The sequence below is a fragment of the Xyrauchen texanus genome, chromosome 33 (assembly GCF_025860055.1).
Source record: "Xyrauchen texanus isolate HMW12.3.18 chromosome 33, RBS_HiC_50CHRs, whole genome shotgun sequence".
In the NCBI taxonomy this organism is placed as follows: domain Eukaryota; kingdom Metazoa; phylum Chordata; class Actinopteri; order Cypriniformes; family Catostomidae; genus Xyrauchen; species Xyrauchen texanus.
In genome coordinates this window covers 24013680-24036484 of record NC_068308.1, presented here as the reverse complement: position 1 = coordinate 24036484, position 22805 = coordinate 24013680, and the positions used below count along the sequence as shown (strand labels likewise).

The window sequence follows — 22805 nt, the reverse complement described above, 5'->3', positions numbered from 1 at the left end:
TGCCATTTACTTTCATAATACGTAAAAAGCGGGATTTTCTCCCAAAATTCCTATTTGTGTTGCATGGAGAGAAATTCAAATGGGTTTGAAACAACATGAGGATGAGTAAATGATGACAGAAATTAATTTTTTTGTGAACTACCCCTTTAATAAAGAGTCTGTTTTTTTATTTCTTTAGAGGAGCTGCTTAAAGAGCAGGCCACCATGCAGAGACTCTCTTCTAGCCATCTGCAGGACTATAAAGAGACTGTGAATACAATTCACAGCAGACCTCTCTCATCATCCTCTAGTTCTGGGGTGGGCGGCTCAGAGGCTGGGGCGCGGGCGAGGGACTGGGAAGACGAGAGCACCAGCAGCGAGTCCAAGTCCAGCTCCAGTGGAGGGCGCTATAGACCAACATGGAGACCCAGAAGAGAGGCCCTGAACATTGACAGCATCTTTAGCCAGGACAGACATCGGCCGGGTGGCTATGTCACACTCGGGCCGTCCCCGCTTCCGGAAGACGTGGTGTCCCCAATGCAGGGAGAGCTAACTTCAGGGGCCACTGCAGATGGGTTGAGCACAGCAGCAACAGAGAAAGACAACATAATCGATGACAAGCAGGGTTTATTGGAGACAGGGGTGGAGCGTCTACCAATCCCACCCCTTTTAAGAGGCATAGAGCACCAACCTCGGCTGATCCAGAGGATGGAGAGTGGATACGAAAGCAGCGAGAGAAACAGCAACAGCCCCATCAGCATGGACATGCCACTCAGCGATAACCCAATCACCAGTGTTCACAGGTGACACGACAACCTGCCCAAACTGACCTCAGCTCATGTATATGAAGACCACCATCACCATTAGGCCTGGGAAAATAGCTAAAATGTTATATCAAAATATTTTATATAAATATATTAAATCAAGATATATTTCTGCTCTGAAATGACTTACATTTTGTTTGTTTTTTAATGAGAGGAACCATCATTTAAAACGTTTAAAGAAATGTATTAAAATAAAAATGTGGTTAAAATAATCAAGGCATGTTTTTCCACTAAATTAGCAAAAGTAAAAATAAAAAACATTTAGTATAAATAATATTTTTATGCACCATGTAACAATACATAGTGGTAAACAGCAGCTTTTATACATGCACATACATTTTTGACTTAAACAATTTAAAGCATGTTAAATTCCAGAAGGAAAAGTTATATTTATTATATTTATTTATTTAAATATACCAATATAACAATACATAGTGATAAACAGCAATATTTACCTAAATACTATATATTGTTTCACTAAAACATTGCAAAGCATGAAAAATTTCACTTTAAATTCTATGCTAATTTTTAAGTGCACCAACTGAATATTGAAACTGATAGTTCAAATGAACTGATGAGGTTTGTGGAATTAATAAAACTTCCCAACTCTAGTAGAGATGTTTCAAAGGTTTAAATTATAGACACTATTAAAGTATCTCTATCTTTGTGCTCTCTTATTCATGAGTGGTGACACAAAGCCTAATGGCAAGGTCTTTAGGAATCTTAATGGCCAAATAAAAACAGCATTAAAATCATTGTAACATTCATGATGTTGATTGATTTTATATTGCAAATAAAATAATTTTGCATATATCGTTAGTGTTCAATATAGTATATTACCCAGCCCTTTTCCTCATATGCCTTAAAGGGATAGTTCACCCAAAAAAGATAATTCTGTGATAATTTAGTCAACCATATGTTGTTGCAAACCTGTATTTCCTTTTTCAGTGGAACAAAAAAGGAAATGTTATGTTATGATGTTAGTCTCAGTCACCATTCAATTTAATTGCATCTGTTTTTCATACAATGAATGTGGATAGTGTCTGATGTCATTCTGCTTGATATCTTCTTTTATGTTCCACTAATGAAAGAAAGTCAAATCAGTTTGGAACAACAAGATGCTGTGTAAATGACAGAATTTTCATTTTTGGGTGAGCTATCCCTTTAAATTTGTAATATAGAAACACAGACACTGGGAATGATATTCATTGTCATTGTAATGACAGCTGCTCTCTTTTGCCTCAGGGGTAGTGGCAGTAAGAGGCCTGTAACTTCAGGACCCTCCTGGCGCACAGTGCCCAAGTCCAAAAGCAGCAGTGCCATCCTGCAAGACCTCAAATCCCCTACATGGAGCAGTGCTTCACTCAGTTTGGGTGAGTCACAAGCGGACTGTGGCCGTATGCATCTTGCTACTAGATGTTCCTGGCAAAGGTTTAACTGGGACATGAATGTTATTGTTACTTATTTATGCCTTTGCGTGTATATCTGCATAGGAGAGGGTCGCAGTGAGCTAGATGAGTTGCAGGAGGAAGTTGCACGCAGAGCCAGGCAGCAGGAGCTGCAGAGGAAGAAAGAGAAGGAGAGAGAAGTAGCCCAGGGCTTCAACCCCAGACCCAGCAAGTTCATGGACCTGGATGAACTTCAGCACCAGGGTAAATGCCACACAGAGCCGTACATATAAAGAGAGATGAAATGCAGATGAAACTGAAATTAATTAAGCTGGTGCATTAGATAGTGGGTCAACATGCAGAAACCAGCGTAAGTCAAGCTGGTTAGGCTGGTCTGTTTTGGTGGTTTTAGAGGCGTTTGGCCACTTTTTAGGTGGTCAGGTTAGGAAATTGGCTGGCTGACCAGCTCAAGCCAAGCTTGGCCAAATTGGGAGACCAGCTAGACCAGCATAAACCAGCAAACCACCTTAGCCTTTATCAAGAATAATTTGAAAGTAAAAGATTCTTCTATGTTCTCTTCCAACCCTATATCTAATATGATGTAACAGTATCTTTAAATTAGAAATGAATGAATATGCGAAGTATCACTGTAGATGGGAGCCATAGGTTACAGCTCACAAAAACACAGACTGAAAATAATATATTAAAATCCTGTATTATATCTCATTTTAAATCAGTGTTTACCCTAGTCGGGGTGCATGGTGTGTGTATGCATATGTGTCTAATTGTGTTTTTGAGTTGTGTTGGTGACACACATTCGACTGTGTGCACTTATACGTATCAGTGGACGTTTCCATTTCTGTGAGTGATGTGTTCCCGGGGACACGTGGTGGCTCCTGTGAGCAGTGTTTGTGCGAGTTCTCAGAGGCCTGGCCTTGGTGTTTTAATTGCAGGGAAGGGGGGCAGTTTCGAACGCTGCCTGGCGGAGGCTGACTCTCTGTTAGAGCAGTCGCTGCACCTGGAGCAGGCTGGGGACACAGCTACAGCCTTGGCGCTCTCCCATCACGCTGTGTGTAAGTAATTCTAACCTGCTTCTGCTTGCTACGCCCAACTCCTACGCTACCTGCTTGGGTAACCATCACTTACCCTGTAATGCACTTTCTTGTCCATTTGGTAAGAAAGCTTCTCCAAAGAGCATTAATGTCTCAGTAAATGTCCATGCAACACAAACACAAACTCCCCAACACTGCCTTCCCTTTCTGCAGCATTCTGTGTGTGTGTGTGTGTGTGTGTGTGTGTGTGTGTGTGTGTGTGTGTGTGTGTGTGTGTGTGTGTGTGTGTGTGTGTGTGTGTGTGTGTGTGTGTTTGAGCATGTGCATTTGCTTCATACGCATCTGTTCTGTTTCTCTCCTTCCTAACTGAGGTGATTCATCTCTATACACTGAGAAAAATAGTTGCTTTCAATTAAATGTCCTTTAAACACTCTTAATATCCTTTAAACAATATAAAAGTGTGCAAGATAGTAAAACTTGTTTTCTGAGAATATGTTGTGAAAGAAGTTTATTGTTCTTACTCCATTGGCAAATAGGTTTGTTTGGTTTAGGCACAAGACAGTAAATTGTATTAAATTTATGCTTAAAACAAGTAAAAAAATATTTGCCTATGGTGTAAGAAAAATAAACTTAATTCAGGGTATATTCCCTGAAAACATATCTTACACAATTTTGCTTTTCAAGTAAATTTATCTTGTGTTAAGGATATTTTTAAGGGAAAACAAAGCAAAAATACTAGTTTTTCTTGCGGTTCGTTTTTATTAGTGATATGAACTTAGTCACCACTTTAATTTATACTCTGCCTATTGATTTTTAATACTGCTGATCGTGCCGTGCTTTTGTCAAGCATACAGCTTTGGCCGGTTGAGAGCCCCAATCTGTTCCAGACATAGGCTGAAACTATTTTAATCCACTTTTTTTCCAAACATCTCATTATGAGTGTGAACTATATATTGAAATCCCTTTTGAATGGGCCTTACCCAAAATTGCATGCTAACCGTTAATGCTTAGATCCAAATCCATTCTAGATTGAGCAGCATAATATTCCCGACCCCTGTAAATCCCTTTTGGAGGAAGGATCGCATTGTGATTCCGCTGAGCTGCCATGTGGGGATAGTGCAGCACAATCCTTCCTAAATCTCTCACTATTCTCCAAATAAAAAAAGAAAAGTGATGGCTGTGTATCTCGTATTTACCTGGAACAACTGTTACAGCATTTTTGTCCAAACTGATGGCATACCTGCTTGAATGATTTATGAGCAGAAAACAATTTCAGCCATTCAAAACTCCACAAAGCTATTTATACTGCTTGCAAACTGCTATCCAGGTCAGTGTCACTCTGCTTACAATGTGCGTGTGCCATACTGTATGTGTGTGCATGTCTGAATGTTTGCAGCACAGTATTAATATATGTAAAGGGAAGACAGCTTTTGTAAATATTACCACTCTTCAGATCCCTGTAGCCCTTCCACTGTATTGCTGAGACAGATCTGATTGCCTTTGGCCCAAAGCACATGCACATTCTCATCACTCAAACTCAAACACATTGATCACTCAAACTTCACAGGTTCCCAAAAGTCCAGTAGCAGCATCTAAGATCACAATTTCAGTGTAGGGCTGGGTGATATACAGAATGTTCACAATATATTCACTGTGGTATTTCTGGCAATATAAAATTAAGCAGCATTGTGGATATCACAATAATTTTAATGCATTTCTATTTGGTTCATAAAGTAATAGTTCACCCAAAAATGTAAATTCTCTCATCATTTACTCACCCTTATGCCATCCCAGATATGTATGACCGATGTGTTTGACTTTGCTGAACACAATCAAAGATTTTTGGAAGAATATCTAAGCTCTGTAAGTCCTTACAATATAAGTTAACGGGTACCAGAAGTAGAGGCTCCAAAAACACATCAATGCAGCATAAAAGTACTCCATAAGATTCCAGTGGTTAAATTTAAGTCTTCAGAAGAGAGAAGTGTGGCTGAGTAACAGATCAATATTTAAGGTCTTTTTTACTGTCAATCTCCACTTTCACATATGTCTTCTTTTGTTTTTGCCAATTCACATTATTCGTGCATATCGCCTCCTGTTGGGCAGGGAGGAGAATGTATAGGAAAAAAGGAGTTAAAAATATGAAAAGTCTGTTTCTCTGCAACACCTAGAGTATCGCTTCTGAAGATATGTATTTAACTACAGGTGTCTTATGGGTTACTTGTGTGCTGCATTTATGTGCTTTTTGAAACTTTAAAATGTTGGTACCCATACACTTGCATTGTATGGACCTCCATTTTCAGATATTCTTCTAAACATTTTCTGTCTTTGTTTGTGTTCAGCAGAAGTCATATACTCATATAGTGAAAATATGTGGAAAACATGCCTAGATTATTATTATTTTTGTACTTTATTTACTTACATTAAATATTTTAAAAGTGTACTTTGCAACAGTGGCTGTTTGGATAAAATGGTGGTTCCATTTCAGAGCTATACATACATATCGTATTGAAAAAATAAAATATAAAGATATACAGTATATAAAATAGTTAAATATCGAAATAAAATATATCTGTATCACCCAGCCCTACTTCAGTATATAGATGAACAATTTCTAGTTTCCTTGGCCACTAGCCTGCAATGCATCATTAGTTTTGTCTTTCCCTTGCTCGGTGCATTGTGCATCTACATGTGCATTCCTCTGTCAGCATTTGTGTTTGTCCTGGCTGTCACTCTTGCTTCCTGTGTCTTCAGTCTGTGATGTGCTGTCCTAAACTTCGCTCCTTTGCTTTTCCTAAAATGCCATCAGCTCCTTTTCAGCTCACTCAATCCAAAGCACATAATCAGCAGTTAATGCTAGCTCTGGCGCAGCTGGTGTTGACAGAGGTAAATGTTCTGAAAATAGCATTTTTATGATAGGCAAAATTAATTCTTAACCAGATATAAATGAAGCAGTTTCAAGGTAACCATGGTAACATTTAACCTACCATTTGGTTTTCCATGTAACAGCCATGGACAGGAGAACAACCAAATCATTACTTTGAAGGTAATGAGCAGTTAATTGGTGTGATCTGTGATAGATCTCTATATGTTCTATTTAGAATGTATTGTGAAGAAAGCTTAAAAGCTCAATCACATTTTTTATGGTTTCTCTTTTGTCGTTCAACAGAGCAGCCCTGTGCTTCTACATATTATGATCTTTCTAAACTCTGTTTAACATGTCACTCATTGTGCACAGGAACTATGTTCAGTAAGCAAAAAAACGCAGTTTCAGATAATGTGTTTGTACATAAGAGATTTGACAATTATGAAACCAGGGTCAGAAATCAATGGGGGCTTAGGGCAAAAACAACACCAAAGGTGAGAAACATGCCACAAATTTCAAATTGTCTGGGCAAAAACGGCAGTTTAATTAATTTATATATATATAAATACGTTTTTTGATGAGAGAGGTCAACAGAGAATGGCCAGACTGGTTCGAACCGATGAAGTCTACGGTAACTTAGATAACCACTCTGTACAATTGTGGTGAGAATAATAGCATCTCAGAATGCTATTCTGAGATGCAGGTTGGCGCAGTTTTGGCTGCACGAAGGGGACCTACATAATATTAGGCTGTTGTGGCAGATTGGTGTTTATATATACACTCACTGACCTCTTTATTAGCTACAACTGCACGTACTTTTGATCTGACTATATAATCCGTCAGTAGTGTTGCAGCAGTGCAATGCATAAAAACATGCAGATATGATGGAGTGAACGAGATGTTGTGTCAAGTGAGGTGACACTAGGGGACTTTCTTGAAGGCCTTGTTTACCTCTGAACTTGAGGAAAGGGCAATGAGAGTTTGGCAGACAGAATTTGCATGTCCCTCCCCCGGACATACAGGTATAAAGGGAGGGAATCATGCCTCTGTTCATTCAGGTTCTGCACTGAGGAGCCGAGAATAAGGTTCAGCCATTGCAATGGCTCGGTTCAGCGTCGTGGCCAGGGAGAAAACAACGTCTCGTTCCCTCCATCAGGGAATGGCGGTTACAACAGCAACCCACATGAGGGGTCCCTATTCAGTCACGCCATGCACTGAACCGTGTACTTGCGCTGCTGATGCAGGTGCGGGCAGGCAGTTGCATGCCAAAGCAACAGGTTGCGTCAGACTGCACGTACTCTTCCCTAACGCCCCATAAAATCATCATAAACATTTTAGGTTCCTGGCATACCGAAGGGGGGAACAAAGTATAGAGTTAAAGCAGCTGGTGCCATCTTAACGCTGTCACAAGCATCGGGGAAGGCATTCTTTTCAAACTCCTATTCTTTCAGAGGGAAAAGACCCCATGGAGACCACCACCTGCCCAGGTATAGAGTGGCAAAATACATCACATGGGTTTTCAGGCCACATGTGGAAATGGCGCGGTGGTAGATCCTACCTGCTTAGAGGGAGGAGTTGCTACAAACACGGCGACCAGGGAATAGCGGGGACTGCCCTAGGGAGAAGCGGGTCCGCCCGTAGGGGTCCATACCGCTGAAAATACACACAAGGAGATTAGTCCACAAGAGCCCATCCTGTGAAGCACCTATTCCTACAGAGTAATTTTAGTACCCATAGTGTGTCTGGTCGAGGAATTCCTCTGCTGAATTTGCAGACCAGAGGGCTAGGGAGGAAGAACACCCAGGGAGTGCAAATCTAGTGGACTCTCCTGGGGGAAAAGAGTGCACGTGATCAACTCAGTGGAGGGGAAGGGCGCTATGTGCAAGCAGAACACCCGGTCAGACGTTCCACATTCCCGATTTCTACGTGCTCGGACCTGAGAGAACACGGGACGAGACAGACTCAACCCTGAGATTGTAAAATCTTGTAAAGGTATTGGGTGTTGCCCAGCCCGCTGCTCTGCAGATGTCTGCTAGGGAGGTGCCTTTGGCCACTGCCCACGAGGATGCCACAGTTCTCGTCAAGTGTGCTCGAACCCGAAAGGGGTGTGATAGACCAAAGCGATGGCATCAACAACCCAGTGGGAAAGCCTCTGCTTGGAGACCTTCCGCCTTGGCAATTTATGTACGCTATTGTAGCGGTGCTGTCTGAGTGAATCAAGACGTGCTTGCCCTGTATTAGCAGGAAAAAACTCTGCAGGGCAAGGATTACAGCCAGCAATTTTAAGCAGTTGATGTGCCAACCCAGCCGGGACCCCGTCCAGGAGCCGGCGGCTGCATGCCCATTGCACACGGCGCCCCAACCCTGTTTTGAGGCGTCTGTGGTGACAAGAATGCGTCGGGACACCTGCTGTAGGGGGACTCATGTCTGCAGAAAACAGAGGTCTGTCCAGTGGTTGAAAATCCAGTGGCATCTCCGGACTCAAGTCTGAAGCCGGACTCAAATGCATCAACCCAGTGGCACGACCACCGCGGAGGATGCCATATGCCCCAGGAGCCTCTGGAATTGTTTAAGAGGAACCGCTGTGCCTGGCTTGAATAAGGTGAGGCATTTCATCACCGACTGCGTGCACTCGTTGGTGAGTCATTGTGTCTGAGTCTAACTCCATGCCAAGAAAAGAGATGCTCGGAACCGGGGCGAGCTTGCTCTTTTCCCAGTTGACCTGAAGCCCTAGACGGCTGAGGTGCCTGAGCACCTGGTCCCTGTGAGCGCACAGTGACTCGCAAGAGTGGGCTAAGATGAATCAGTTGTCAAGATAATTGAGTATGCGGATGTCCACTTCCCTTAGCGGGGCAAGTGCTGCCTCTGCGACCTTCGTGAAGACGCGAGGGGACAGGGACATGCCGAAGGGGAGGATACTAATACGCCCAGGCGTCGAACGCGAACTGTAGGAAGGGTCGGTGTCGAGGCAAGATAGAGACGTGGAAGTACGTGTCCTTCAGGTCTACCGCTGCGAACCAATCTTGATGCCAGACGCAAGTTAGAATGTGTCTTTGCATGAGCATTTGAACGGGAGTTTGTGCAAGGCCCAGTTGAAGACTCGCAAGTCCAAGATAGGTACGATGAAGTAAGGGCTGTAGAAACCCTTCTTCATCTCGACTGGAGGGACAGGCTCTATCGCATCTTTGACTAAGAGGGTCGCGATCTCTGAATGTAGGGTGTTGGTGTCTTTGCCGTGCACTGAGGTAAAGCGTATGCTGGCAAAAGGGAGCGGAGGCCTAGCGAACTGAATCACATAGCCGAGTTGGATGGTCCTGGCCATCCAGCGTGACGGGTTGGGAAGTGAGAGCTACGCATCCAAGCTCCGTGCTAGGGGCACTAAGGGGATGTACGTTTTTGCGTCAGATGCCGAGAGATTAAACAGACTGGCCGGGAGGCGAGCCGCGCTCACCTTGAGCTCGGATGGAAGTCAAATCACCTCCATCACCAGCCGGGTTGTCCTCAATCCTGTGGGAAGGAGCAGCGGTGGTGTGGCATTCCTCTTTAAGAAGGAAAGCCGCGACCGCAACGTTGCCATGGTTAGGTTCTCGCAGTGAGAACACGAACCATCCACAAATGCCGCCTCAGTGTGATTGCGGGCCAGACACACGAAGCAGCGTCTGTGACCATCAGGATCGGAGAGAAATCGACCACATCTAGGAACTACACAGGGGCGGAAGGGCAGCTTTATAAAGACGCGTCCTGAAAAGGATGCTCAACGGCAGCTGTGTATTGCTCTTTTAGAGAAAATAAACTCTTTTATCAAATTGTCTCTTTTAGCAGCGTTGTGGAAGCGCAAAGCTGAAGGGCAAAGCTGCACGGCAAAGCTGCACTGCCGTGCAGAGAAGAAGAAAGCAGCTGATATGTGCCATAGATCCAACAGCATAAGCTCTGCAGAGGTAAGTGGAACAGTAAGTGATCTCAGCTCGCTGATCGCTCAACCGCACGGCTCCGAAAAAAGAATCTGAATGAACAGAGGCATGATTCCCTCCCTTTATACCCGTATGTCCGGGGGAGGGACATGCAAATTCTGTCTGCCAAATTCTCATTGGCCTTTTCTCAAGTTCAGATGTAAACAAGGCCTTCAAGAAAGTTGCCTAGTGTCACTTTACTCAACACAACGTCGAAGTGAGTGACAGACAGGGAATCCGAGATATCATGCACTATCTGCACTTTGATGACAAGAACACGAGAGCTACCCACCTTGTGTCAGATAGATTTGCCATGATATCTGATATATTTGTGAAAAATGTGTGAAAAACAGCATTGATTCATACATGCACGGTAAGAACATAACAGTTGATGAACAACTGTTCCCTAAGCGCACTGTCATTTCCGGCCGCTGATGTTGAAACAAAATACATGCTGAACGCCAATATTTACAATTTACCAAAAGGCCAGAAACGCGCTAACAATTTAAAGTTTCGCCTCCTTTTTACAGTTGTTTTTTCAAGTTCAATAATTGGTCAAAGTGCAGCCTCTCTCCTGTCTTTATTGTAAACTACACACACAAAACAACGACACTTATACACCAAGTGCTGTTTTCACAATGGAGTCAATGTGTGTCTCCCACTTCAGGTCCTGTGAGACGGTAGTTCCCAGGAACCTGAATGCCCAAATTAGCATTCCATTCGTGTGTGTGTGTTGGAGAGGGGGTTGGGATGTTGGAAATGTATATGGTGGAGTTACACAGTTCAAAATACTGATTCAATAGCATAGTTGGCATTAAAATATCCTGAATGCTGTTTGGCTTAAACTCTGCATATCAGATCACCTCAATGCTTTCAAATTGCAAACCATATGGATGAGTGAAAAGCCACATTTTTATGTAATCTTAACCTCTGAAATGTACTGGTTATTTTTGGGCAAATTGCTTTTCTCACAATTTTTATAACACGAGCAGTCAAACATAAATACATTCGCCTATAGCTTTTTTCACACATCACCAAATTCAAACTAATGAATCATGAATCGAAATATGAGGTCAATTTGCAAATACTAAGCTGATAATTATGCGTACACATTTTACATTTTAAATTAAAAAAATTATCCGCTCATCGATATTTAGACCTCTTGGCGTAGAAACACGGAAGTGGACTCTTCCAGCTACAGGCCTTAAATCACAACGTAATTTATGCCAAACGAGAACAAAATTTTACAAACTAAATATAGGAGCATATCCTAAAATAAATATAAGACAATGTTACCTGGACAAATGGATCAGGATCAACCGTAGATAGAATGTCGATAAATTCAGTCTTTAAGCATTTATAGGCCAACTGCTGCCTAACTCGCAGTGCCATTTTTAAGACCAATCCATTGGCTACGTGCAAGAGGCGCCATCTAGCGATCATTATGTGTCAGTAGCAGTGTCCCTTTCTGAAGACTAGGCAGTCTTCTGACCCCTTAAATCGCGCTAAGAGTAGGTTACAGTGGCTCCACGCTTCTAGTGTTAAAGACTGGAAAAACATAGCCTGGTCTGATGAATCTTGATTTCTGCTGAGGTACACAGAGGTAGGCCCTTTGCAGCCTCAGCTTTCTGTTCTTGGCAGACGGAAGTGGAATCTGACGTAGTCTTCTACTGTTGCAGCCCATCTGCCTGAGCCTTTTTGTCAGCTCGAACCAGTCTTGCAATTCTCTGTTGACCTCTCTCATCAACAAGGCATTTCTATCTGCAGAACTGCTGCTCACTGGATGTTTTTTGTTTTTGGCACTATTCTAAGTAATTTATAGAGATGGTTGTGTGTGAAAATCTAAGGAGATTAGCGGTTACATAAATACTCAAACCAGCCCTTCTGGCACAAATAATCATGCCATGGTTGAAATCACTGATATCGCATTTTTCTCATTCTGATGGTTGATGTGAAAATTCACTGAAGCTCCTGACCCATATGTGCTTGAGTTTATGCATTGCATAACTTCCAAATGATTGGCTGATTAGGTAATCGCATGAATAAGGAGGTATCTTCTATCTATCTATAATCTATCTATAAATACCTATAAATATAGTAATATTCTTTTCTAAGTCTAATTCTAACTAATGGATGAGAATGCATTTTAGTACATTTAAATGATAGTTCACCTAAAACATTTTTTAAATTCTGTTTCTTACTCACCCTTATGTTGTCCCATTTTGTGACAACTTTGTTTACATTTTTTACGAGTTTTATGAGTTAGACCTCACTCTGGGGTGAAGCGTAGGATACTTCCCGCCCTCACCTCTCTCCTTATTTTCTGTTTCACTACTTTGTCGTTTCCATACCAAAGAAATGGTCCGCATGCCGGCCCCTCATAACTCAGCTCTTTCTTTTTTCTTTTCTGCATTTTCTTTCCTTTCCCTTTTTGTTGTTCTTTTGCATTATAGCTAAACTAAGATTTTCCATGCATGAGGGCAGTGCTAACACTCATAGCAGGACTATGGCTGCTGACACCAAGCTGCAAAAATGCATGAGGAGAGCACGGGGCCTACAGCAGCGCATGCAACAACAACAACAAGAGCAGCAGCAAGAGCCCAGCCAGCCAAAGGGGCTCACCAGGTACCTGTACTCTCACACTGTGTCCCACTTAACTGTTTGTTTAGATAAGTACTGTCACTGACCCCTGTGTCTACGCATTGTGTACTCAAGAGAGATTACAATTAAGTTTGATTTTTATTTAGTGGTGAGGAGAAAAGTTCTGTGGATGTGTTTTCTCTGTGACTCAAGTGCCAGCCTGAAACATCATTAAAGACCCCAAAAGGTTTTCTGTCCTATGCCGATAAGTTTCCTATTAAAAAATTTAGTTTTAAGGAACATATCCAAAGCATTGTCCTTTTAAAAAAAAACAATAGCCTGTAGTTAAATCACAGCCGTGAACAATGATTTGCTACTTGCTGGTCAGTTGTAGGGACATTCGCATTCTAGAGAGGATTTGATTGGATAAAAATCAGTTTAGTGCAAGATGAGTCATCAATATTTTTGGTCCATGTTCCTGGGAAAAAAAGTATTTACATTTTAAATGTTTATATCTGTTATAAGTGATTTTTGAGAACATAAAGGAGTATATTAGAGTATTAAACTGTCAGGCATTATCAGTTAATCACATAAAATTTGCTGTAATGCCACTTCATATGTCTCTCTCAAAGAGCTGGGGTTGCTTTGGGTTTTGTTTTTGTTTCTGGAGCTTTTTTATTTAAAATCACACAGCAGTCATGACAGGTGTTAAAGATTTCTGATAAGCCCAAAAAGCAAAGGTCAGTCATCCATGTCATTAGCAAAGCCAAACAAGCAGGTGGCTAAGCACTGATATCACATGCGCAACTTTCAGCACACCATTTTACTAATAAAGTTGTCTTCCAGGACAATGCAACAGTGACTGCAGTGGTGTCTCCCATGAATTGCGGTTGTTTTGTTTGTTTTATCATGTCCTCTGCTCTCTCTTTCCCTGCCATTGATTAAAGGCGTTGATGTGATATATTGCCGGACCTGGTCAAAGCCCCTTGGGTAATTACCCGATGTAGTGCTTGTGGAAGTATTTACAGTAAATGAGCACTCTAGCACATGAATCAGGGATGTTTACCCCCTCTGTACTAAAATTCTAAAGTTAATTTCCCTCTTTGATACAGGATAGAGCATAGGTCTCAGCTGCATTGCTTTTGGATTTTACATTGAACATCATGCTGACCCAACACAGTAAATAAATCTTTTATCATACACAAGACGACATATATATTTTTTTTTAAATCAAGTAGTGAAATTTACCAAGAGGGTACGTGGTACGGTCTGCCAAGTGGGGGACAAAAAGGCTGGGTCTGCATCCTCCCGGGGCAGCGCTTGCAGGTTCACTACTTGGTCCCTGAAGGGGGTTGTAGGAACCTTGGGCACGTAGCCCGGTCGAGGTCTTAGGAAGACTTGGATGTCTGCCGGACCGAACTGCAGGCAAGTGTTGCTGACAGAGAATGCTTGGAAGTCCCCAACCTCTTGATGGAAGCGAGCACGATCAGAAGGGCCATCTTCAAGGAGAGGGCTCTGAGCTTGACTGATTCTAGCGGCTCGAAGGGGGGTCTCTAGAGGCCTGAAAGGACCACGGAGAGATCCCATGAGGGGAACAGGCATGGCCTGGGAGGGTTCAGCCTCCAGGCACTTCTAAGGAACCTGATGATCAGGTCATGCTTCCATAAGGACTTACCGTCCACTGTGTCATGGTGAGTCATGATCCCCCTCCACCACTTCAAGGTGGAGGGGGACAGCCTCCCCTCCAGCCTCTCCTGCAGAAATGAGAGCACTGACCCGACTGCGCATCTCTGCGGGTCTTCAGATCAGGAAGAACACCAAAGGAGGAGATGGAGGGCGACTTGCGACATATGACAAGAGCGCACGCCGCCTTGGTGATTTATGTGCGCTATCGTGGTGGTGCTGTCTGAACGGATCAAGACTTGCCCCGAAGTAGCGGGAGAAACCTCTGCAGGGCAAGAAATACATCCAGTAACTCTAGGCAGTTGATGTGCCAACGCAACTTGGGTCCAACCCCGTTTGGAGGTATCTGCATTGGTGTGCAGAGAAGGAGAAAGTCGCTGATACGTGCCGTAGATCCAACAGCAAACGCTATGCAGTGGTGAGTGGAACAGAAGTGATCTCAGCTCACTGATCGCACAACCGCCTTGCTCCAAAGAAAAAAACAGATGCATGATTACCTCCTTTTATACTCGTATGTCCGGGGGAGGGACATGCAAATTCTGTCTGCCAATTTCTCATTGGCCTTTTTTCAAGTTCAGAGGTAACCGAGGCCTTCAAGAAAGACCCCTAGTGTCGCTTCATTTGACACAACCTCAAGTATGCGACAGAAGGGAAATGTGCTTTGCTTTGTAGGAGGTAAATGTAGATAGCAAGCAGGTTTCCCTTCTGGAGCAGAGCCAACTTTCATTCTCATGCTCTAGAGATCTGGGGAGCTTTTGGGCGTATTTATGGCTGCTGTAACTCTGTTTTATGCGACAACTATGAAAATTATGTCAAGGTTGCGTAGTGCATCAGCTGTGGAAAGCACGTGGGGAGTTTGAGTGTTTGTGTATGTGTGTGTGCATTGTATGAGAAGTAGCTCATGAATAGTGATGCGAAGGACACAGGTCTCCTTGAGTTTGGTACTTGGCTGCATCATAACTTTATGAGAGTGCCTTATGTGAAAATGTGCAAGGACGTGTTTCATGCAACAAACCTATTTTCAGGTGGGATTGTACATTTGAAATTGTGAATGAATATTGTTTTGGCCCTTTCTTGGGTTATTTTTTGTGATTAGTTCAAGTATTTTAATACTCAAGCACTATTTTTTTTACAGTATATGTTTTGTTATCCTTAAAGAATGAATATGAATAATGCAGTATAAAATTGTGGCAGGGCAGAGGGCGGGGCTGGGTCGTGATCCTACGCACCCGGTCCCGTATTAGGCTAATCAAGCCTCCGAGGTATAAAGGTCGACTGCAGGGTGTCGTGCGGGAGAGAGAGATCGTTAGCGAACATGTCCGTCGTGTGTGTTTATGTTGTCTTTTAAGTTTCTCATTAAAATATTATTTCCATTGAAAAGCCGGTTCTCAGCTTGTGCATGGAGCAAGGCTTGGAAGCGTTGTTCTTGCTCCTGGCGAACCTCCAAGAGGGCATGGTGTTGTGTCTGCTGGATGTGGGTGAGGGCGTTGATGACTTCGGCCAGCAGTGAAGACTCCATACCTTTACACTGGTGCTGAAGCCCGGGAAGGAGGAGGGATACGCCGTAGTAGAGTTCTCGCCACTACTACCGTCCACACCAACGGAGCAGCCGCGGCCATCTGCTGGGGGATGAGGAGCCCAGCCGCCTGAACGAGGACGATGGCCGCCGACCGCGAGGGGAGAAGGGGCTCCTAGCTGACCGCCTGGAGCGGTCAGGGCCGCTGCCAGGGGCGCAGGAGTTGCCTACCAGCCGCTGAAATGCGGCGGGGTTTAAGACCGGCGACTGCGAGCGGGGAGGGGCTCACTGGCGACCGCCTGGAGCGAGAGGACCGCTGCCAGGGGCGGGGGAGACCCCTTCTGTTCCCCGAGAATGCGGCGGGGTGTTCCGTCCGCCAGGGGCTGGAGGACTGCCTCGGATCCGCCCGGAGAGGCGCGGCTGTCGTCTGATAAAGGGTGGAGGAGTGGCCGAGGAACAAGCTGCGGCGTATCGGAGAACTGGCGAGTAAGAGTTTTTTTTTTTTCATCTCTCTCTCCTCTCTCTCTCACTGTCGCTCTGCGTTGGCCTTTATCCTCTTTTAAATTTTACAGTTTTTTGGGGGGTACTACACTGTTACAGGAAGTACCCCCCATTTTAATTATTTCTGTTTCCCTCCCCTTGTCCCCTCCCTCGTCCAGGTAGATGGGGATGACCTGCCGGCAGACCAGGGAAGGGGGGGGGCGGGGGTGTACATCAGGCCGGGGGCTCCCCAGCCTTAGAGAACAAGGGAGGAATGTGGCAGGGCGGGGCCGGGTCGTGATCCTATGCACCCGGTCCCGTATTAGGCTAATCAAGCCTCCGAGGTATAAAGGTCTAATGCAGGGTGTCGTGCGGGAGAGAGAGATCGTTAGCGGACATGTCCGTCATGTGTGTGTTTATGCTATCTTTTAAGTTTCTCATTAAAATATTATTTCCATTGAAAAGCCGGTTCTCGCCTCCTCCTTTCCATTTACCTTTACAAAAATGTACAGTACTTTAAATTTATGTATTTGATGTATGACATTTCATAAAATGCGTGTATGTTCAGTCTTCATACGTTGCACCTGTCGACATGCAACAAGGAAATGATGGCAGCAAGTTATGTTCTTCAATATAAAATTGGTTAGATTTCCTGTAAATAAAATAAAAACTTCCACTTCATTGCACTAAATACTAAACAACTAATTTCAGAGTCTATTGTTCCTATAAACTCGTATTCTATTGGCCCCTTTTAAGGACAGAATCTAACAATGAATAAAGTTACATTTAAACTACTTATATTTATGTGAAAGTATTTTCCATTTTTCTTTATTTTCTCTTTTTTCTTATTTTAATAGATTGTACTAACAGGAAACAAATAATTTATTTTTGCTTCTATTCACATTAACAGTATTTGTGTCCTACAAGTATTAAATGTAGTGGTTTTGGCCTGTATGAAGATGAAAGTACGATTCTTTTTTATGTCTTATTGTAATAATTTACATTGAAAAATGGGGCTAATTGACAAAGAAAAGATGCAGGATTATCTGTCTTGTACAGTATGAATTTAACTGAGTAATAATGTTGGATGTGACTGATTGAGACTGAGATTCTAACTAATCTAAAATCCTTCTCTTCTCCCACTCTTCTTGTCTCTTCAGTGAACAACTTGGCCCGGTCCAAGTACTGTTGACAGACAATCAGAAAGAGGTCTGGGAGACCAATCAGGATACTGTGCTTGGCCCACCCTCTCCTCAACATATGAAAACACCCTCTTCTTGTACAAACTCCCCATCTCAACCCAACAGCTGCCCAATATTGAGCAATGCTCGGCCTGCCTCTTCTCAGCCACAACCCCAAGATCCCAATGAAGGTAGCAACTGGTCAATGCAGAATGAGGATGAATGGGGTGGCATCAGATTATCAGATGTTCTCCAGGCATCAGGTGTTCATATCAGGCCCATTCGCAAGCATCTGGCCATATCTCTGCCTTCTTTGCCTCTTGACTTCTGGGGTGTATTGGGTGAGGATGAAGAGGTCTCCAGCCATCAGCATCCTCAAAATTTGAGCTCTCAGTCTTCATCCCCAAATCCACCCTTGTGGAAAGGCACTGCAGGTAATCCAGACTGGATACACCAAACCAGCAGGACCACGAGTCCACTTCCCATACCCCCTCATGCTGAGGAGAAGGACCAGATGCTCAGACAAGCCCCCATATGGCAGCCCCTATGCACAGCTTCCCAGCCACGCTCACCGGTCCTGTCTCATTCCAGTTCCAGACTGACCCCTTTTGTTGCTGCTCGTCATTGGTCCTCCTGGAGCCTAGACCGCCCTGATGCTGTCGTAACACCCTATGAGACACCTCCTGACCAGAACCACCGGACCGGAACCCTCTCTCAACTCACACCGGGAGGGCACCTGCCTCTTCACAGTCCCATGAGCACCAGAAAAAAGAGTGCCCCAAGCACGGAGCTGGAACCCACAGAGGCTGAGGACCAGGAAATTTCTGAACTAGACTCGCTCTACCAAGCCAGTCTCCAGGCTGGCCCCAGTCCTTGCCGTGCCCTGCATGGTAACAGCTCACTTGGGAGACTAGGTAAATTAATCTGTGATAAAGAGCATGATGTGTGATGTGATTTTAGAAAGAAAATGTTATTTGTTAAACCTGATTTCCTTGAACAGTACCTCCTGCTGCACGGAAGTTACACACTGGAGTGGGACGCTCTAGGACCCCCACAGCTGAGCTTGAAAGAACAGCTTATGGACCACCAGGTTGTTACAGCCCCGCTGGATACATTAACATGGTAAGATTGAGCAGGTTCTGACCTATTCTGTGGACTTTTTTCCCACAGGTTTCCCATGAAAAACCTGGAAATGTCAGGGAAGCCTCTTTAAAAGTAATTACTAGTTATACTAGTTATGCTCTGAAATATTTCATCTGCTGGAAACTGCTCTTTTTTCAAGTGCAATCTCTAAAAAAAAAAAAAATTCAAAACTCTCACCCAGTAATCTCCTCAGAAAACTATGGAAAAGTCATGGAAAAGTCATGAAATATATTGGTCAAAATGTCTGGGAACCATTTTTGAATTTTATGCACTGATTCTGGGGGAATCAGTTTTAAACATGGTAAAATGTGTTGTTTAAAAGAGCTGAGAGTACTGCACTCCTTTTGATAGCTGAAAGCATTTTCAAATGAGCTAAATATCTTCAAACAGACATTCTATAGAACAGACAATGTGTGTGTAGAATGTTGTGAATGATGGACATTCGAATTCTGTGGAAATCTGTAGAGTTCTGCATGCACAGATTGGGCCTAGATACTGTATGAGACATATAAGTAGGCCTATATAGCATTCCTAACTATACTGTAGGTTTGTTTGCATACCTCTCTGTCATTGTTCCCTGTTAAACTATCTATTTCCTTTCTCAGTGGTTTTGCTGGAGTGTGGCTCATTAGACATTTCTGTGAGTTTATTGTAACATGTAATTTGTTGAAGTATGTTGAAGAAGCATATGAAGATCAGCCACTTGCTTTCACCCATTGCTTACAGGCATTATCATGGAGTCTATATCCTTCAGCTTTTCCCACCACCCACATGTGCACAATCATTTGAGCCATTTAGAGGTTACCCAAAATGTCTAAATAAGATAGGTTGTATTTGAATACTTAATTTGTTTATTATTTGATAGTTCTTTGATGAGGGGTGACAGTCTCCTTGCTTTGTTTTTATTATGTCTGGTTTCTCCCTACATCAGTGCATGTTTTTTAAACAGTCCCAAAATCTGTTAGCAAATGTTGACTTTGTTTGGGTGTTGTGTCTGGTATAATTCAGCCACAGTGCAAAATGTTATTTGGGTAGTTGAGGCAGGTTAATTAGATGCAGGTTAAATTGTATGTTTACTGTCCTTTAACTGGTCACCATATATTCTTAATTTACTAGTTAATTTTAAATGGTCCTGCAATGTGACAGATTTATTTATATGAGTACAAATATTCCATGTATGTGAGGTCATTAAGATGCCTGTGTAATAATTACAAAGCAAATTAGCATAATGCTGTTTAAAATAGAGTTAGATGGAGTGTACCATGTCAACTGTACAACTGATAGCTGCAGTAACTGTTTGGTCATTGCAGCCCCTGTCAGTGGCCAATCAAGTGCTACAGTCAGGAGATGAAGACCAGTATGATGTGGATCACCTGCGTCGCATTGCCCGCAGCCTCAGTGGAACCGTCATCGGGCGACACCAGAACCGTCTTGCTGTCTCCCAAAGCTTTGTAAGTATCTCACATATAAATTAGATTGCACTCTTCAACACATTGATACTTGCAATACAAAATCTCTTCACATGCACTAATCTACCAGCCATTGGAGTCTATAAGGAATTCCACCCACCTATCATTATCATAATTGCTGTACCTTTAAGCAGTTGTTTATTTAATCTGAGGAGCTAACCAGTGGCTAAGATATATTAAAATCAGTGAAGTGGTTGGGTTAGTGGCTGCTGGCACTCAAGAGTCTGATAGAGGGGGAGGAATCAGATATCTGCCCCAGAAACCTAATAAAAGTGCTTTCACCTAAGCAAAAGGCTAACTACTCCCACTTTAGCCTGACCTATGTGTGCAGCCTGTCCCTTGTCAATCACTGCTGAGCTTTAGGTAATTTTATCTACACACTTATTTCAAAGAATAAGCTAAAAGCTCCAATTCCTGCTATTTTAGTAATTCAGGTTTACAATTGTGCAGAATTAGCTGCATTATTAGCAAAAACATTAGCAAAAAAAATTTTTTTTGTGAGGCTTGCTTCTGTTTCACAAAGTTGTTCAATTTTATTAACTGATTAGTTCAGTGACCCCTTCTGGAAATGTCACTAGGTGGCGACAAATGAGCATCCTATGTACTATGAGGGAGTCAGTGAATCATTTTGAGTCATTCATGACCGAAATCTACCAAGAGACTTTATAGTGTTTAAGCATTAAAAGAACAAATCAGATCCATAATTTTCCTTCAGTCTGAGCATTATTTTTCATCTAAAAAGACAACAATGATAGTCTAATAATAGTGAGTTTCAATAATGTACCTTCTCCTTTTTTTAAACTTGCATGGCCACAAATCTACTGACTTTAATACAAGAATTATAAACACAAAGCAGATCTACGGTATCATTTTCCTACAGTATCCTATTTAAACTGCTGAGCATGGCTTTTATCAGAAAAGACCACAATAATAGACAAATAATAATAATTCTGAGTTTCAATAATGTTCTTTCATCATTGTAAAGTACATTTCACAGTTGAGAGTTGAGTCGAGGCGTCAACACTCCTTTCAAAGCCAGCGTCAAGTGCCGCATTGCCCTCCACATGACAAGAGTTGCAGAAAGCATCACAGAGGGGCAATTTTACGAGATTGCCACGTACAAAAGTGGGAGGTGTGCTCATTAAACTTGCAGAAAAAAAGCTTGCAGTTGCTTTGATAGTAGAGAGTAATAAAAGGACTCGTTTATGTTTAGGTCTAAGCGTTTTCTTGGTAAATTTAAATTAGCTAATTAACTGGGGTCTCTGATATTCGTAAACGATAAGGTAATATTTAATTAAAAGAAATGATGAGACATTCAATGTCTCTTCACAAATTTGGACAGTTTTTAAATATTTCTTGTTTGCTTAGTACTCTCAAAGACATTATTGGTGAAGCAAAAACGTGTGTGAAAAACACTTTGGTGTAAAGTGGTGTCACTTCATAGACTTCAGTCATGTGAAAGACCCTTAACGCGTATAAATATCAGTCACTTTTGCACATTAATCATTGCTATTCACAATCACATAAGTGACCGATTATGGTATCAAAATTATTTGTTTTTTGTTTGGGTCCCTGTATGTTTTTTTTCATGCATTTATTTATTTTGTGGCATTTGATAATTTTCCACCTCACACCTAACAATCTTTCACAGCACACTAATGTGCCAAGGCACAGTGGTGGGGAAACACTGCTGTAAGCAACTGTATTGTCACATGATGTCCTCGTACACCTACACATGCAAGGACACACATACTGTACACTTGCACAACTTGTCATCGTCTTTCTGAGCCATACTGCCATCCTGTGTCCACATGTTGTAACTGTCACTGCATTTGAAAAGAGGCCTGGGGCTTCATAAAACGTGTATAAATCCTCACTTATTTAAGGTGGCATCACTCAAGTCATGAGAAAGTCAGCGTGTGCTGGCGTACTTGTTCATGAGAACATACAAGTTGTATGCAATAACATTTTTGAATGCTTTTCACTTGCTGAACATTTTAATGTCAGCTTCTTAAAAAAATTATATAAAAATCTTAAAACCGACATATTTCTGCCAATAATAATGCAACTTGTTCTGCATTTTTAACATAGAATCAAATCCACAGAATTTCAGATCAAATATGATCATATGCATTTTATAAATGAGGCCCTTGATTCTTTTCATACCTAGTCTTACTTTTAATGCATCAGGGTTTTCTCTTCCATGCGTGTGCTATTTAACCCCATATTTTCCTCCCTCCCTATCTTCCCCTCTGTTTTCTCTTTTTCTCTCTTTTTACAATTTGCTTGTGTTTTCTTTGCCTTGTACATATGTGTGTATACCCTGTCCATAAAGCTGGGGGGCAGCATGGTTACATCATATCACAGCTCCATGCACTAACCTTGTTGCCTTAAATTTCCATCGTCTTAATCAGAACTTCATCTGCTCCAACCCAGCTGTCTTCATCTCCTTTCATTACCTTAGTCCCTTTCTCAGCAGCCTGAGCCTTGTGGAGAGTCCCCAGGTAAAGCTTCCTCTCATTGCCCTCTTCCATGACAACCTACTCCTTTCAGAAGATCATTGTGTTACATTTCTTCCTGTTTACGCTTTCATATTCCTTCCATTGCATTGCATTTGATCTTAATTATAGAAGCCCCCTCCTAAACAGTGTGTATTCCGCAACATATATGTCATCACGTCATTTTTTTGTGTCC

At 42.6% G+C, this 22805-nt stretch overlaps 1 protein-coding gene across 3 annotated transcripts in view; it reads left to right on the top strand.

The window, feature by feature from the left end:
- Window positions 1-22805, top strand: part of usp54b (ubiquitin specific peptidase 54b) — a 177974-nt gene that overhangs the window by 152215 nt on the left and 2954 nt on the right. Inside the window, exons 12-20 of one of the 3 annotated variants that reach the window (XR_007968524.1) lie at window positions 179-782; window positions 2049-2176; window positions 2297-2455; window positions 3145-3264; window positions 12513-12684; window positions 17479-18413; window positions 18500-18621; window positions 19953-20093; window positions 22447-22615. Coding sequence is in view for 2 of the 3 variants with exons in the window: in XM_052103413.1 (XP_051959373.1) it covers window positions 179-782; window positions 2049-2176; window positions 2297-2455; window positions 3145-3264; window positions 12513-12684; window positions 17479-18413; window positions 18500-18621; window positions 19953-20093 (2381 nt within the window). In the remaining variant the exon portion in view is untranslated. The remainder of the gene's footprint in view (window positions 1-178; window positions 783-2048; window positions 2177-2296; window positions 2456-3144; window positions 3265-12512; window positions 12685-17478; window positions 18414-18499; window positions 18622-19952; window positions 20094-22446; window positions 22616-22805) is intronic. The other 2 variants (XM_052103413.1, XM_052103414.1) reach the window with 2 other exon arrangements.